General features: G+C 60.9%; 1 protein-coding gene across 2 annotated transcripts in view; it reads right to left on the reverse strand.

Moving 5' to 3' along the window:
- Positions 1-6,349: 6,349 nt before the first annotated feature.
- MEF2D (myocyte enhancer factor 2D) overlaps positions 6,350-17,268 on the reverse strand; it is a 55,972-nt gene continuing 45,053 nt past the window's right edge. The window contains exons 7-11 of one of the 2 annotated variants that reach the window (XM_040635810.1): positions 16,068-16,258; positions 14,315-14,444; positions 10,957-11,173; positions 10,218-10,524; positions 6,350-9,971 (exon numbers count right to left, since the gene is read on the reverse strand). In XM_040635810.1, coding sequence (XP_040491744.1) covers positions 9,960-9,971; positions 10,218-10,524; positions 10,957-11,173; positions 14,315-14,444; positions 16,068-16,258 — 857 coding nt within the window. In that variant the 3' untranslated portion in view covers positions 6,350-9,959. Of the gene's footprint in view, positions 10,525-10,956; positions 11,174-14,314; positions 14,445-15,582; positions 15,604-16,067; positions 16,259-17,268 lie in introns of both variants that reach the window. The other variant, XM_040635811.1, reaches the window with a different exon arrangement.

A 17,268-nucleotide genomic window follows, 5' to 3' on the forward strand; every position in this document is an offset into this window, starting at 1 on the left:
TGGGTCTCGATCTCACCACCCTGACATCATGACCTGAGTGGGTATCAGGAGTCAGAGGCTTAACCGACTGAGCCACCCAGGCGCCCGCCAAGTTCATTTTAAAATCATCCACACATGTAAGAGAGTAACCATCCCATGTATTATACAGAAACCACAGTGAAATACCCATCAATCTACCACTGAACCCAGTTACCCGAGGGCTGCCGGCAGCACCCACCCGTCCTTCCGCATCCCGCCCCCAGCCTCTCTCCAACCTAACTACTAACGAACTCCGTTTACCCTTCCTCCGACTTTTTAAAGCGCTTTACCACATACACCTAAACGCTATATTGCTTAATTTTGCTTATTTCTGAAGGTTAGACAAATGGTTGCGAACGTCTGTAGCGCTCCGGGGCTTCTCCGCTGGTTCCTCCCGGGGCGCGGGGCGTCCGGGAGTCCCCGAGAGAGGCCCCGCCAGCGGGCGAACTGGCATGTGACCGCGGCCTCTGCGCGCGGGGTCGGACAGGGTTCCTCCCCGTGGGGTCCGCTCCGGCCACGGCCGCCGGCTGCGCTGCGCACCGGGGCTCCGCGGAGACTCCGTTGCGGGGCACGCGGCACAAGCCCCCAGGGCAGCGCCACTTCGGTTCGCATCGCGCAGGGAGGCGGCGGCGGCGGGGTCACGCATGCGCAACCCCCTCTCCAGGCCCGCGCGACACGCAGACACCTTGGTGCGCCCGCAGCGTTTTTTCCCATCTAGGGCTCAAGCTTTTGTGTACGCATGCGTTTTGTCCGGGCTGCGGTTGGCTGATGAACCCGTCCGTCATCCGAGTGGCCAACCGAGTGAGCCTCAAGATGCGCTTCCCGCCCCACGGTGGGGGCGCTGGGCGGAGCTTTGGGTCTTTGTCCTCGCCCGCGCTAGTGTGGACAAGCCCACTGAGTAGTGTGTGTGGGCCCACCCGCTGCTTAGCGATTAACAATTGCTTTCGTGGCCGGGTCGTGGCGGGAAGGGGGAGTGGGCGGGTGACGGGCCGATGTGAAGGGCACTGGCCGCAGTGACCATTTATTGAGCACCTCCTGTGTGCCCGCGCGGCTTCTGGCCTCCCCTCGCCCCCTCCGCCTTAGGGGAGGCGCCAGGCCCCGGAGTCCCGAGGGACGGGCCCGGCGGGAGCGTGACCTCCCGCTGCGCGGGCCTGCCCCGGCCGCGTCTCGGGCTTTTGGGGGCACGTGGCGGCGGCTGCGGGGGCAGCGCAGGTGGCTCCCGGGGCGGCCGCGGGGGCGGCGGGCTCACTTCGCGGGAGGCCGAGCGGGGCCTGCGTGCGCGTGAAAGCGAGTGCGCGGCGAAGGCTGGTAAATGCAGATCGGTCCGGCAGCAATCAGGGCCGGGCCCGCAGGCCGATCTGCCCTGCACCTGCCAGCCAGGGACTGCTGGAGGCGTCGTGGAGAGAAGCGCAGCGCCCCCTGTGCCTTTGGGCCCTCGGGTTTACCAGCGGTGAAGGGTTCGTTGAAGTCTGCGAACAGAAATAAGCAGTCTGTAGCCACTCCACTAGGAGCCACTTTGGAGCCCGGGGTGGGGTCGCCTGTGTCCTTTTCACATCCGCTCGCTGTTCCTGAAACGTTTCCACAATCACAAGGCTGGAAGAGTTACTCAGCCCATGGGACTGAGGAATGAGTCAGAACAGGAGCTGCAGCGAACTGGCCTGGCCTCCTTGGTCTGACAGTCAGATACACCCTCCGCTTCCTGCCTCCCAAGAGCCAGCTCTGGGGATAGGAACCCAGCGAGTGCGAATTCTTCAGTGGACCCGTAGCTAAGCCCAGGAAACGGATCCACACCTTTTCTCAGCCGTGTTGGATCAGGTGTGCCTTCAGGAGCTGCAGAGTAGAGGAGAAGCTGCAGAAAGTCACCACACCCTGGGAAAAAACCCTTCAGGTTCGTAGCCCTCCATAGTTGACAAAGCACACGTTCTCCTGTGGTCTGAGCACATACTGTGTGCCAGGCACGGAGCCAGGCACGGACATGGATGAGGCAGGGCATTTTTATTTTTTATTTTTTTAAAAGATTTTTATTCATTTGGGGGGTGGGAAGAGAGAATAAGCAAGGGGAGTGGCAGGGAGTGGGAGAAGCAGACACCTCGCTAAGCGAGCCCAGTGCGGGACTGACCCCAGGATCCTGGGATCATGATCTGAGCCAAAGGCAGGCGCTTAACAGACTGAGCCACCCAGTGCATTTTTAAAAGGAGCTTTCAGGGGCGCCTGGGTGGCGCAGTCGTTAAGCGTCTGCCTTTGGCTTAGGGCGTGATCCCAGCGTTCTGGGATCGAGCCCCACATCAGGCTCTTCCACTAGGAGCCTGCTTCTTCCTCTCCCACTCCCCCTGCTTGTGTTCCCTCTCTCGCTGGCTGTCTCTGTCAAATAAATAAATAAAATCTTAAAAAAAAAAAAAAAAAAAAAGCTTTCAGCCCCGTGGTAGAAAATAGGAAGCAGTACCTCCACTTTGGGTAGGATGAGATGGGTACTCTAAAGTAGGGGTCAGATTCCCGACACCACTCACAGCCAGGGGGGAAGGCAGGGAAGGCAGGAAAAGCTTGATGGAGGGACAGTTGTAGGAGTGGGAATCTTGAATGGCAGGACGGGGTTCAAAGGTAGAAACAGGTGTAGAGCAGTTTGGGGCCCAGAGACCTCTTACCCGAATAAATCATCCAGTCTCATGTCTGTGACAAGTACCAGTAACAAAAATAAGGACTAACACTGAGCACTTAGTACGGATCAAGAATGGTTTTTGTTCCTCTGGAGTATCCTCCAGGTCCCTGAGAAGTGTCATCTTCCCTTATCAAAAGAAAACCAACAGCCTCTAAGGTTGCACTGGGTGTCCCTACGAAGGACAGTTGGGCCTGTAGAACCAGATCTTCCTTAGGTTCCCGTTCCCCTGACCACCATGACTAGCCCTGTAGCCACTCCTGGGGAGCAGAGCACCTGTATCCCCCACCCACCTTGATGCCCCAAAGAATGCACCAATGAGTGTTCCTTTGTTCAAGATTAGCACAAGGCTAGGGGCACCTGGCCGGCTCAGTCGGAAGAGCGTAAGACTGTTGACCTCAGGGTGGTAAGTTGGAGCCCCATGTTGGGTACAGAGATTACCAAAAAAAAAAAAAACAACAACTTAAAAAAAAAAGATTAGCATAAGGCTAGTGAGTCAGGCAAGGCTTTGGTAAAGGCAGGAGATCACAGACAGGAACTACATCTGTGGTTCTTCTCACCTACGCAACACAGCTCAGGGCTTACCCGTGTGCAGCGCAGGGCTTAGACACGGCTCTCTTCCTGCCCGGCCCCCAGCCTGCCTTCATGGTCCTTGGAGTTGCCATGTCCTGAGGTCGGCTTCATGGGTGACCAACACCGTGAATGACTTCCCTCTTCAGAAAAGCCTCGCTACGCACGGGGTCATCTACCCCACAGGCCTGAACAGGATGACCGTCTACCGGTGCCGTGAATGGCTTGAATGTGTGCCTCTAACTCAGTCTGAAACAAAACCTCACTTCCCCAGACGGACCTGGGGCTGTCGCCCCACCACCCAGTCAGAATCCCAAGCATGAGTTTGAGAGCCACTGACCCTCCTCCCCTTCCTTCCTCCTCTGCCTTCACCAGGCATTTTCCAAGTCCTATAATTCTACCTCTTTAATCTTTATTAAGGGGTACCTGGCTGGCTCAGTCGCTGGAACGTGCAACTCTTGATCTCGGGGTTGTGGGTGGTGAGTTTGAGCCCCATGTTGGTTGTAGAGATTACTTAAAAATAAAATCTTTAAAAAAATAATAGTATTTGTTAAATTCACCCTCTCACTCATAAAGTACCCTGACCAGGCCTTGATTCTGCATTCCTTCCACTGGTCCTCCGAACCACAGCCTCCCCGTTCCCCACCACTGGTCGCCCACTGGTCCTCCGTGCCACTATGGGAAGGAGCTTGCCCTGGCAGGAGCTTTCTGAAATGCAAATCTGACCAAGTCCCTCTTCTACATACAACCCTTTGACGACCAAACATCCGCAGAATAAAGCCCAAACTGTGGCAATAAGGCCCTTCACGGCGAGGCTCCGGCCTCCCGCCTCCTGCTTTCTCAGCTGTTCCCTTGACCTGCACCGCAGCCTTAGATCTCCAGGGCACACCATTCTCTTTCACAACGCCCCCCCTGCTCTTCCTGCCAGCAGGCATGTCCCCCCTGTCTGTGTTTGCTCAGGAACGCCTCAGGGCTTCAAACCCAGCTCCAACATAGCAGCCTCCCTGGAGTCTCCTAGCTCGGATTTGGGTGTGCCTCAAGTCTGATCCCGCAGTCCACTCATCTTCCTATGTGACATTTGCTGCAGACCGCTGACTCAAGTGTCAGCTCTTGCTTCACTTGGCTCTCGCCTGAACTGTGAGCTGCCTGGCCCCTCTGCGTCCAGCGCCTAACCAGGGGGTTCACACACAGGAGGTGCTTGAGACACGTTTGTTGCATTTTAGACGGAAAGAGAGCAGGAGCAGAGATATATGATGTCAGGACGCAGAGCGCGCCGCCTGGCTGGTCCAGGGTCCCAGGGATGCGCCGCAGGACACATAGACGAAGCCTGAACAGGAGGCTGTTTTGGCTCTTGGAAGGCCCTGGGAGCCAGGCCAGGGAGTTTGGACGCTGCGATGTCAGAGGAGCAGAGCTGCCCCCCGCCCCCGCCTCCGCCCCCGGTGGGGAGGGCGGACCGGGGAAGGGGAGGCTGGTGCTCACAGCTGACCCAACAGCAGCCTGGGGAGACTGACTGCCCACAGCTGGCCACACAACCGCCAAGTGGTAGAACCGGTGGGCAAACCAGTTCTGGACTACGTCCCATTCAGAGATGTCGGCGCCCCCAAAGGGAGCGCTGCAGTCATCAGGGCTTCGAGGCTGTCCAGCTGTGAGTGGACCCCCCATCAGTCAGGAGAGGACAGGCTATATCGCAGACACGATGCTGAATCTCTGGCTTATTTTCTGTTCACATGACATCCACTGTGGTAACACCTGGAGGCAGCTTAGTGACCCTCCTACAGCAGGACAGCACTCGGCCCGTCACGCACCAGTCTGATCTCGGGAGGGATGTGCGTGCCTTGCCATTACAGTCCATTAGGCAGAACCGGTCGGGTGAGCCGGCGAGCCAACTGCGAGGGAGCTGTGTACGTCCAGGAGGGGGAAGAGGACAGGACAGGAGTATCAGTAACGCCTAGCCAGGATGCCGGGCGGCAGTGCCCGCGGAGGAGGAGGGCCAGTCCACACCGGCCGAGGAACAGAGATGCCAGGGACAAGGGAGAGGGTTTCTGCTCGGGATCTGGTGTCGCGTCAGACCCCCTCACGGGCACGGGTGGGTGGCGCATGCGTCCTGCCAGTGGGGGGCGCCCACAGCAGTGTCTGGGGAAGCTCGGACCTCTCCTGAAGGCTGTGGATAGGAGCCCTCCACTCTGTCCCCTCTGTCCTCAGAGCTGCTTCGGTGCCAAAAAACGGCCCCTGCCGCCCCCCGAAATGATGATGAGGAGGGAGGGAGGCGGAAGCCATGACTCAGCCGCAGACACCTCCTGCCTCCCGGGCCCCCTTGGACACACATGCCCACCACGTGTCGGTGTGAGGGAGGACCACACAAGGCCATGAGCGAGGACCACAAGAGGGCCAGGCAGGGGTACCCGGAGGCTGTCTGGAAGGGGCCAGCGCAGGCAGCCAGTGCAGGGTCTCCTCTGGAGGATGTGGGAAGCCCTTCCCACACCTCCTTTCTGCCGCAGCTGAGGGCGCCCGGGGGTGCGGTCCGCAGGCCCCGACGGGGAGGCCAGCCGGCACAGATTGCTGCATTCCACAGACGGAGAAGGCCGGGCGCGGGCACCCCCCACGCAGTGAGCAGGGAGCACCGACCCTGCAGCGGGGGTGGGGGGCACGACATGACTGCCCGCACTGCAGCTGCCCCCACGTCCCTCTGTGCTTCACCAGCACCGGCCTGTGCATACCCTGCGCTGGCCGGCCGAGCCAGACCCCGCATCTGTCCCCCGGCGGCTGGGGGGCCCTCGGGGGCGCCTTCGGATAGCAGGGAGAGGCTCCCCAGCACCATTAGAGCACCTGGAAGGGAGAAGAGGACGGCGGTCGCTGCGGCCGCGCCGGCAGGATCCGTGGCGAGTTCTTGCCAGTCACCCTGCTCCTGACCTGGCCTCGGGCGCTGTTCCTCTGCCTCTCGTGCCCCAGGAACCCCCGTGCAGCTTTCCGCGGGACAGAGCACCTGGGGGAAATGCTCACCTGAGACCGAGGAGCACCCCACCCCCCCCACCGTGCCGAGCGGACGCTCGGACCGCACGGGCCTCTCCTCCACCGACCGCACCAAAGAAACCAGAACCCAAGCCCAAGTATCAGAAACGTGTATTCTTTTTCTTTTAATAGTAAACCTCTTTACAACAAATATAGTGAAAGAGTTTTCAAACAAAACTCGTAAGAATCCCGAGGACTGTCTTCTTATTGTGTAGAATACTAAGAAAGCATCACCATACAGCACGGAAAGAAATATTGAAAACAAATCAACAGCCACACACTTGGACTAGCCCTGCCCAGGACCCAGGAGCAGCCCCAGGAGTGTGGGTGATTGTCGGGTTTGCGGGGCACCTCCATGCCTCCCCTCCCTCTCCCCCTTCCCTCTGGGGCTTGAATGGGGAAGACAAAGAGAATCCAGATTCTCCACAGAACATTCCAGCCCCCTGGCCCCACACAGATCCCACGCCTTCCACCATCGCTTAGGGGGTGGACAAAGGTGGCAGAGGAGAGGACAGGAGTTCCCAGGCTCCAGGTCTCCTCTCCTCCACAAAAGCCCAAATTCACCCCCGCCCCACCCCAGGGGATGCCAAAGAGTCAGTTAAAAATATATAGATATAGATATTTCTAGATACACTTTTACATCATTTCTGTCTCTCCAAACAAATAAATAATCATCAAGAGAAGGTGCATTAATTCCTTCCTGTCCAAGGGGGGGAGGGCTGGGTAAAGGTCAGGGGTCAGTCTCGCCGCATTGAGAACATTGCTGGGGGCAGGGGGAGGGAAAGTGGTGCGTCCCAGTGGAATGGGAGGGTCCTCTTGCCCACTGTCCCTGAAAGCTGTGGGAAGGCTGGGGAGGGGAGGGGCATGGGATGACTCCAGTGATTACTTTGGCAAACGCCCAGTTCTTAGGAGGAAGGAGTAGGTGGAGGCAAATTTGGCTTTGTGAGAGGAAGAAATGAAGCCCCCCCCACCCCGCCTTGAGGTCTGGGTTCCCAGGGACCCATGCGTCTGGCCAGCCAGGAGCCCCTACCCCCAAGAGAAACCTTGGGATACTGAATTGCAGAAAAGTCACATATTCACAGACCCACCCCCCTGCCCCCAGGGAGAGAGAAGACAGACACACACACACCACACACACACACACACACACACACACACACACACACACACGGTAATCAAAAGCCAGGTTTGCCATTCGAAGGCAGAGGGCAAAACTGGTGAATATTGCACCGTGAACCGCAGGGGCTCGCGTCCCCACCGCGTGTCTAGTGGTGGCCAAGCCAGCTTCCAAAGGTGGGCGGACTGCTGGCAGAACAGCCTGAGAAGGGAAAGCAGTCACTCGAGCTTTATTGAGCACCCATCACGCACCCATTCAGCATTGTGCGGCCGACACTGGGCAAGGCGCTGGGGACGCAGGCGAGCGCAACACTATACCCTGGCGAACTTCAAGGCCCTGATCAAGTCTCCTCGACTGGAACTCCCTCTAGGAACCCGCCAAGCAGGCTGGGACATGCCGTGTGCCCAATCAGCAGGTGGGGCTTAAACTCTGAGTAAGGAAGGATCACGGCCTAGACAAAGAAGCTTCAAGAAGGAGTAGGAACACGAGTGTCACCCTGAAAGCAGGACTGGGGTAGGGGAAGAGCAGGAAGGGGGGCTGCATGTGTGCAAAGGACCGGGGACTGGGTAGCCACTTGTGCGTGGAGCCCAGGAAAGGCAGGGTCCCAGGGAGAAGCAAAGGGGGCAACTGCCAGAGCCCCCAACTGTGGTCCAAACCTGTCAAAGCAGAGGGTAGGCTGGGGCAGGGGCAGGGATGGCGGCAGGCACCAAGCCGGAGGGGCGTGGAGCTGGAAGCCACGGCTGTGCAGCACAGCGGCCACCCGTCCCTCCGCAAACACCCAGGCACGCGCACACGGACATGCCCTCGGAGCTCGACTCACACAGATTCGTGCATAGGCCCCGACGGGCTGAGACACACACAAATAGCGGATGCCCTCATAAACACGCTCGGGTACACGTGTGGTCACACACACCCCTGCCTCTGGTTCTTTCCCTGCATCACGTGTCGGAATACTGCGAGCGGCTGGGTCACAGAGGCAGGACCGCTAAGCTGGGCCTTGTCTACTGTCTACTGTCCCACTGGGATGACACCCCCAGGGAGCGAGCTGGGTGCAGGTGAAGGGCTGGGGCAGACCCCCATCGGCCTGCACACGCCACCTGCCCGCTCCAGCCAGACCTCTCCGGATGGCAGGCTGGGGGCCTGCCCCCTCCAGTTTGATCTGAGGTTCAGCCTGAGGTCCCAGACCCCACGGGTGGCAGCGGAGAAGGGCGGGAAGGGGGCAAGAACAACAGCAGAAGAGTCTCATCTGTACAGTACGGCCGCTTGAGTCATTATTATTACAATATACTTTGACAAAAATAGAATCTCATTTCATATCAATACAACAACAACAAAAAAAACAGTTTCCTGGACTGTTACACTGCTAACGTTTTCCAAAGGTTGCTATTTACAATTACAGTAGCCAAGAGGGAAGGTGGGCTGCGGCCGGGGGTGTTGGGACAGGAGGTAGCCGACCAGGGGGACGCCCGGAGCAGGGAGGTGGGGTCAGCGGCGGGAGGAGCTGGGAGGGGGCTGGGGAGGGTCCAGGGGGAAAGGAGGCAGGCGGGCCTCCCACCCTCTTGCCACCCCCGTGTCCCTCCTGTAGGGATGTGTCCGTGCAAGGAAGAGCGAGCCCCCACTCACGCCTGCCCCTGGACGCCAGGGCTCTGGGCCTGCTCAGCTACCTCCCTGGGGCTGTCTCCCCTCCCCGTCCCCCTGCACTCTGTGGCCTGCTTTCTGGAGCTGGTGTCAGCCGAGGGACGGGGAGCTATTGCACTGTATATCTTAGAGACACTGCGAGGGAAGGAAGGGGGCCCCGATTCACCCCTCACCGCGCTCTCGGCCCCTCCTCGTGGCTCTCCGTCTCTCTCTCCAAATGTGCTTCTGAGGGGCCCCCACCTCAAACCCTGCCCCCAGCCTCAGAATCCCAGGCAGCCTTCCCAGCCCAGAAGCTTGGCTGGCACCCCCACACCTTGGGGTGCAGCTCACGCAAGAATCCGTGAGAGTGCTGTGTGTGCAGGGGCATCGGGGGGCCAGGCTTGGGTATTCCGCCCCAAGAGCCTGTGGCCACGGGAACAGCCCAGACGCAGAGACCCTTTTCAGAACCTGTGCCTCACTTCCCCCGGAACACAGACCCACCCATCAAGCCGACTTCGGGGTTTCAGTCTATTGTAAGGGGTTTTGCTGTTTGGTAGGTTTTTTGGTTATTTCCCTCTATCTGGGGGATGGGGTGGGAGGGCTCCGCATGCAGGGCTCGCACCTGTCCTGTCCCAAAGGCCTATCAGGCTCCCCACCCCCTCCTGCAGCATATGTGTACAACGTGCAAAGTGTCCCCCCCTTCCCGCAAAAAACAGCCCCCCCAGCCAGGAAAATGGCAGGGGGTGCAGAAAGAGGGGACGGGAGCGTCCTCCTCTCCAAAGCGAGAATCCAAATTAAAAAAAATATAATAATAATAATAATAATATAATAATTATACACAAATGTAACCGTCAACAGGACACGGAGCACAAAAGGAAGTGGGGGTCGAGCGGGAGGAGCCCAGGGCGGGGAGGGGTGGGCGGTGAGATTGTCAACTCTTCGTCAGGGAGGCTGAGAGGAGGGGAGTGGGAATCGTCACTTTAATGTCTGCAGAGAGAGGAGATGGAGAGCGGGGTGTCAGGGCCCCGGCCATGGGCTAGGCGCCCCCCACTCCCCTCTCCCCGCAGGGCCAGGACCCTGGGGGCAGGCCGGCTCTGAGGGTGCCGGCGTGGCAGACTGGCCTGCGGTGCGGCAGAGAGGGCCCAGAGGCCGCCCAGGTGGGGGCTGGGGGGGCAGTCCCGGGGTGCGGCACACACCGGCAGGCGGGAGGGGTGGCGCTACAGGTTACAGTACCCAGGTGTCCAGCCGCATCCTCTTCACGGCGGGGCCCTCAGCCTCGGGCTCCTGGGCTGGGCGCAGCAGGCCCAGCGTGGGCCCGAAGTCCCCCCGTCCGTCGTCCCGGTCCCCGGTCTCGTAGGAGCCGCTGGCAGGGCTGCTGAGGCCATCGCCAGGCTCCGGGCGGGCAGCCGGGAACACAGCTGGAGGGGGCGGCGCAGGGCTGCGCTCCCGGCTGGGGGACACCGGCTCCGACTTGATGCTGATGTGGGGGTGGGTGGTGACGGTCAGGGCGGCCCCCACGTGGGGCAGAGGGCTGCCCGGGCTGGGCACCGGGACAGAAGCAGAGAAGGTGCAGCACACGGGAGGGACAGGGAGGAGGTGGGGTGGGGAGGGACACGGACACAGAGGAGCCAGGAGGAGAGGGGCCAAGTGAGGGAAGAAGAGGGGCAAAAAGGGAAGGAGCCATGTTAGTTCTTTCTGTCCCGTGTCACCCACGGCATCCTGGTGATTCGGGCTGGCTGGGGAAGGGGTCCAGGGGGGGTCTCCCAGGCTGCCGCTCAGTGTCCCAAGTCCCGTGCTGTCTGCTGGTGACCGAGCACCCCCAGTCCCCTGAAAACACCCGCTGTCGAAACAGAGGCCGCTGGCCGACTGCAGCAGCAAGAGGAACCGGAGCACCGGCTCCAACAGGAGCCTCCTCTCCCCACCCTCCACTCTGCCTTCCCCGAGCCTCCCGCCGCGGCGCCCTGGGACTCACATCAGGCTGCTGAGAGACACGGGGACCAGATGGGGCTGCGGCTGGGGCTGCGGCTGGGGCTGCGGCTGCGGCGGCTGGGGTGGCTGGGGCGGCTGCGGCTGGGGCGGCTGGGGCTGTTGCGCGGGCTGCGGCCAGGCGGTGACGCTGCCTAGCGATAGCCCCCCGGGCGAGCTGAAGGTTGGGAGGGAGGAGAGCTCGGCGCTGCTCAGCTGGTAATCTGCAGGGGTGGGGGGAGAGGAGGGAAGGACTCAGCAGCCCCCCTAGCAGGGACACCGCACGGGGCTCTGGCTCTGGCACCCCCCACTAAGGGAATGCACATCGTCACAGGCGGCAGGTGCCAGTTCTTAGCAGGATGAAGAGAGGCGCGTTTTTAAAATAGTATTAACTTTTTCTTTTTCTTAAACCACGTGTAGGTATCACTTTCAGAATGTCAACTCAAAAAAGAAGGGGAAAGAAGTCAGGAGGGTCTAATATACGTCTAACTGTCATCTCTTCAGCTGCCAGGTCTCACGTGCTTTTCTGGGGCAGGCGTCGTGGGGACGCGAGGGGGATGGCGCACGGAAGCAAACTACCATCACCACCCTTACACCCTCGGCCGCGTCCCCCGTCTCCAGACTGTCAGCTCGTAAAAGCTGCGGCAAGGGTTTAGGCCGCCGTGCCTGCACGTCAACCCGGCAGACACGTGTGTGCCCTGCTGGGCCTGCACAGCAGAGGGGTGGCAAGGGGACCCTGCCCCCAGCATGCCCGGCCAGGATTCTGGCACATTCCCTGCGAGGCGGTGCTCCTTGCTTTCTACCATTTCTGTCTTCATGAAGAAGCTGGTGTTTGCACAACTGACACCAGGCTGGGGCGTTCCCGGCTGCAGCCTGTCTGGGACAGTTTAGGAAAGGTCCCCCCTGAGGAGCTCAGGGCGATGGCACTGTGGGGGCACACAGGCACAGCCTGCGCGGTCCCACCACTGTGCACTTACTCAAGGGATCACGGGCTGCGGCTTCCGCCTTTGTGCAGTGTCGACGGCCCCGCCGTGCAACAGAACAAGAAGATGAAGGGTAAGGGCGAGGCTTCCCGAGGCCCCGTGACCTGGGGCAAGCGACTGCTCGGAGGCAGAGGAGTGCCACCTGGACCCCCGGCCGTGAATACTGAGGAGCTAGAGAACGCACATGGGGCGCGCACAACGGCGTCTGGCATGCAGGACGTATTCCGAAGACTGGCCTGCGGCTGTTAACTAATTCACACGCGGCCGCTACAGCCGCCAGAGTGGGAGCCCCGGGTCCCAGACAGAGCCAGTGGCGGAGCGACGGCAAGACCCCGGCTCCTCGCTGCTTACCCAAAGTCTCGCCTAGAGATGCTCCCTGCTTGCCTCTGGTCTCAGAACAACATTAGCCAGCAGCTCTGAGATGCTCACACTTAAAAAGGCAGAGCGAAGGCAGGAAGGAGCCCCTCGGACTCATTGTACAGACAAGGACGCCCACCCTCGAAGAGCCAACCCTCCGCAACGGAGTGGCAGGGGCTCAACTCCCGTCCCACACGTCGCCACCACACTCTGGCCCATCTGTCCTGGAGAGGAGGAGCACGGCCCACGGGCTGCCTGGCAGCCCACTCGCTCTGCCCCTGCCGCATCCACAGCCAGCCCTCTGCAGCCAGTGTCCCTTACCCAGGACATCACCAGAGCCAGATCGCCCTCAGCCGGAACTTGAACCAGGGCCAAGGACTACGTGCGGCGAGCAGATAAACAGCAGTGTGTTTTTGTTTATGTACGTGGGGTCCCCTGAAAACACCCGCTGTCGAAACAGAGGCCGCTGGCCGACTGCAGCAGCAAGAGGAACCGGAGCGCCGGCTTCGGGGAGGATGTAAGGGAGCCGGTGCTTCCCAGCAGGGCCCCGAGGGCAGGCCCAGGGTCAGAACCTACTTTCACACCAGACTGACAAACAGTTTAAAGTCTGGCCTTGCGGGCACCTGTCCCAGCTTCACGGACACCCGCTAACCTCCCCTCCTGCTTCGAGAGCCTCGCGAGGGCCGGAGAAGACGGCAGGAAACCACCGCCGCTTTTCGGGATTCCCAAATACAGTGGCCCCTGAAATGTGGTCCGTGCCGCCCTCTGCCAAACTTCCTGCCCGCCAGGGACTCTTCCAGATGATGAGACTGCCGTCTGCGGCTGCCTCGGGATCCCACACACAAAGGGGCAGCGGGCGCAGGGACGAGCGGACACACGTGGCGGCGTCTGGCCCCTCACCACGGCGGAGTTGCTCCAGCTCTCTCCTGCCCCAAGGGGCTTCCCTATGTCCGCGGCTAGGTTCTAGATTTCCACCCACGGCGAATAGGTCAATTGGTGCGAGGATCTGTACAGGTGTCTGGAACGGGGCCTTGGGGAGGTGGGAGAAGTTTAGGGGCCTTTTCGTCTAGTCTGATCTCATCACAAAACAGCCCCAGCACAAGCCCGTCCGGCGGGAAGGCTGAGTTCTCGGCGGCGGGAAACAAATGCTCTGACACGAGGTGACAAGGCACTTCCCCATGGGAGGTCCTTCCTGACACCGCAGCGTGCGTGCCGTGCAGGCCAGGATGGCTGAGAGTGCCACCGACTATTCCCGGGAGGGGACACTGGGTGACCCAGGACAGCCCGGCCACTGGATGTCCTGTCTGAATTCTCCCACCCAGAGACCTCTCCCATGTCTCCGAGCAGCTCTCCACCTTCACACCCCTCCCCAACCTTCATCGGTCCCCCGACTCCTCTCCCCTCCCCATCACCCTGCCATGGAGCCACTACCAGGGTGAGAGGCCCTCTCCTCCCTCCTCCCCCTGCCCAGAGCCCCCTCTTGGCTTTCCCCAAGCTGGGCAAACCTTCCTGACAGGCTTCCTCTCTCTGGCCTCTTCCACCTGTCTTCTCTCCTTCACTTCCTCTTCCTCCTCCAGGAAGCCTTGCTGAACTGACCATGCCCCCCTCCCTCTCCCCAGCCCTGGGCCACCGGAATCATCTGCTCAGCCCACCTCTGGCCCGGCTCCTCCTCGGACAGGAGGCTCCCTAAGGGCAGGGACTCCTCTGTCCATTAGGTCCTATATTAAAATGATCGATACCTAGTTATTAATTTGAATTTCAGACAAAACAATGAATAATTTTTTAACACTTTAGCAGAAGAATGTCTTTGACACACACTTACCCTAAAAAATTATTCATTGTTTTATTTGAAATTCAAATTTCAGTGTGCACCCTTGTTTCTGTCTGCTGACTCTGACAACCTTCATCAGGAGGGGATCCCCCAAATCCACTGGAGCATTCCCCAGGATGATCTCCTGCTACCCCTCTGGTCTGCCCCCCCAAGGCCAAGCAGCTACAGGGGGGCTGGGGGGCTTGAGCACTCACCTGTATTGTAGGCAGTGGGCATAGAGGAGAAGGGGAGGCCCTGGCTGAGTAAACTCGGTGTTGCCACGGAAACCACTGGCGTGGTGAGCGAGTGGGTAGACTGGGAGGCCCCAAGGCGCTGGGCATTGTTCTGCAGGAGAAAACGGTCTGTCACCAGGTGGCAGGAGGGTGGACTGCTTTCCCCTTGGCCCTCCACTCTGAGGGCCAAGCTGGTGCCCCCGCCCCCCACGGCCCAGGTGGGACGCCTGAGCACGGAGGCGCCTGCAGACACACACACACGCTGGCGCATTCCCAGAAAGGCTGAGGCCTGGGGAGGGAGGCATGCACACTTGCACAGGGGATGGCGGGCGGGCCGCGGGGCCGAGCAACAGCAGGCCCACCCCAGGGCCGCGCACGCCCTGCTGGAGCACGCCAGCATCTGCGCGGGGAACGCGGGGCCTGGCGTGGCGCGTGCCTGCGTGTGTGCACACACGTGTGTGGGGCTGTCAGCTCCATCTGCCGCTGAGTCACTTGTTTACCCCAGCTCCACGCTGGGGCCGAAACTGCCGCCGTGTTGGCCGCCAAAGCCCGCCTGCCTTTTCCAGCCTCTCTGGCCTCCCGTCAGGGAGCTGGGGAGGGAGGAGCCCCCGCCCCACTCCTGGCTGAGGGTGAGTGTGTAAGCGTGACAGCGCGTGCGCGGCCCCATGTGCCTGAGCGCATGTGAGGCGGGCTGCGTGCAGGACTGAGCAGGGGGAGGCGGGGAAGAGGCGGCGCGCCCCCGCCGCTGGCAACTCTGGCCATGCCTCGGGCCTCAGCTGCCTCTGGAAAGTGCTGTCACGGCCTGGCTGGCTCCCCTCCTAAGGAGGCCCCTGTCCTGGGTTCCAAGCATGCTCAGTGGGACCGAGCCAGAGGGCAAGTCCGGTCCAGCCCCCCCAACACAGGCTTCCCGGGGCACGTCCAGGCGGGCCCTCTGAGGCCTGGGGCTGGCCCACGCCGCCCGCACACGCGCGTGCGCGCACACACACAGAAAGGGGTATCTGTACGAACACAGCGTCACAGGAAGACACCTACGGACACACAGGTACACACACATGCATATCTAAGCCGACCCCCACCCCATTCACCTCTGTACCCCACTCGGCACTGAGCACGGCTCCCGGCAAACAACCAAACAAACAGCACACCCGCACCCGCCGGCGGAGGGCAGGGCGCGCGCTCCATGCTCCGCGCGGAGCCGCGGGAGGACCCAGGGCTCCGAGCCACGGCACACGTCCCAGGGCCTCACTTACCAGATCTAAATGGTCCTCAGTCTGGGAGCAGAAATAAAACCAAGGGGGCAGTTCAGTCTGCGGCCTCCGCCCACCCCTCACACCCTGGCCCCCGCAGCTGCCCCATCTACCTCTAGTGGGACGGCGGTCCAGCCGGGGACACAGCTCTTGGCTGTCCAGACCGACTCCAGAAAATGCCACAACCCCACGTCCACCTTCACAATCCAAGCCTCACCCTTCTGCTGTGCTGGCAAATCCCTCCCATCATCCTCCCCGGCCCAGAACCTTCTCTCCCACCTCCTGTCCCTCCTGCCTGCCCTTGCAGGTGGCACGTCCACGTTCCAACCTCTCGTAGGGCCCTCTAGGGAGAAAGAGCTCAGGAGAAGTCTGGCTTCTACAGTCTCCCTTGGGCAGTCCCACCTACTGGCTAGCCTGCATCTCTCCTGCTGGAGGCTGGCTCTTCCCCATGACCCAGCCCCTGCCCCTCGGTGCAGACACCCACTCACCAAGTGATGCATCAACCCCTTTCCTCCCTGGGAAGTGATGACCCTCAGGTCGGGCTTGCGGCTGGGGGCTCCAAGCTGGGCGCTGTGGGTGGGCGGGGGCGGAGACTTGGCGGGGATGCCCTTGTTGAGACTGTTGCCGTTGGCCACAGGGAGGAGACCGGGGGAAGTCCGAGCACTGACATAGCCATTCCCTGAGAGGAGGAGACGGGTCAAAGGACAAACACGGACCCAGCCCTAGAGCCGTGTGTCAGGAGTCCATGCTCAGAATCGCGCGGGGTGCTGAGCTCTCTGATCTTCCCCGAAAACCACCCTGTGCTGGGAGAGGGGAGAGGCCCCCTCACTCCTGCATGACGGGGTTATTCCCCCACCTCTAAGCACTGTGTGCACAGGGGGAGGAGCACTGGAGCCGGCAGCCGCAGTGGCCACGCCCCTCCCGCTTCCCTCCTTCTGGTCTCACAGACAGGGCGTCCAGCCCTTTTGATGCCACAACCTGCCCCACTGGCTCATAGGGACCTGGCTGCAGACAGGAAGGGCACCCTGGGACTTGGGCCTCTGTGAGGACCCCCGAGGAACCCCGACCACTCAGACTGCAGCTTTGGCCAGGAGACGGGGTGCATGCGACAGGACGCCCGCGGCTCTGGAGAAGACGAGCCATCTGCCGGTGGCAGTGCTGTCACTGGTTACACGGGATAACACAGCCACCACCACAATGAGACTGGCAACAACCAGCGTGACAACGACCTTGTGCATTTCCGCCACAGTGTACATGGGGCCTCCACCTGCACACGATCTCATTTAACCCTCACGCTAACTGTGCGAGGCAGACGGGACGTGCGTGGCTCAGCCCCATTCACAAAACAGCAAACTCGAGGCCTGGTTGGCAGAAGCACAATGACTCAACCAGGGCCACGCCACTGGCTGGAAGGCCACGCTAGGCCTCCACCTGCATTCTGCGTGCCGGGCTCGAGCGCCTGGAAGGATCGCCGTGGCCTGAAGTCTGCAGGCACTCCTCCGGCCCTCCCTGGAGAGGAAAGGGTGGCCACCCACCCCTCCACCTCCCCGACCCCAGTGCATGAGCACTGCCAAGGGGGCATGAGATAATGCCTGGGGCTGAGCTGGGGGTTCTAAAGCCCAGAGAAGTGGGGACGACCACAGTCACAAGTGTCACCTTGCTCTGTCCCCTGAGAGCACACTGTTCCCC

The sequence above is a fragment of the Ursus maritimus genome, unplaced genomic scaffold (assembly GCF_017311325.1).
Source record: "Ursus maritimus isolate PB19 unplaced genomic scaffold, ASM1731132v1 scaffold_2, whole genome shotgun sequence".
In the NCBI taxonomy this organism is placed as follows: domain Eukaryota; kingdom Metazoa; phylum Chordata; class Mammalia; order Carnivora; family Ursidae; genus Ursus; species Ursus maritimus.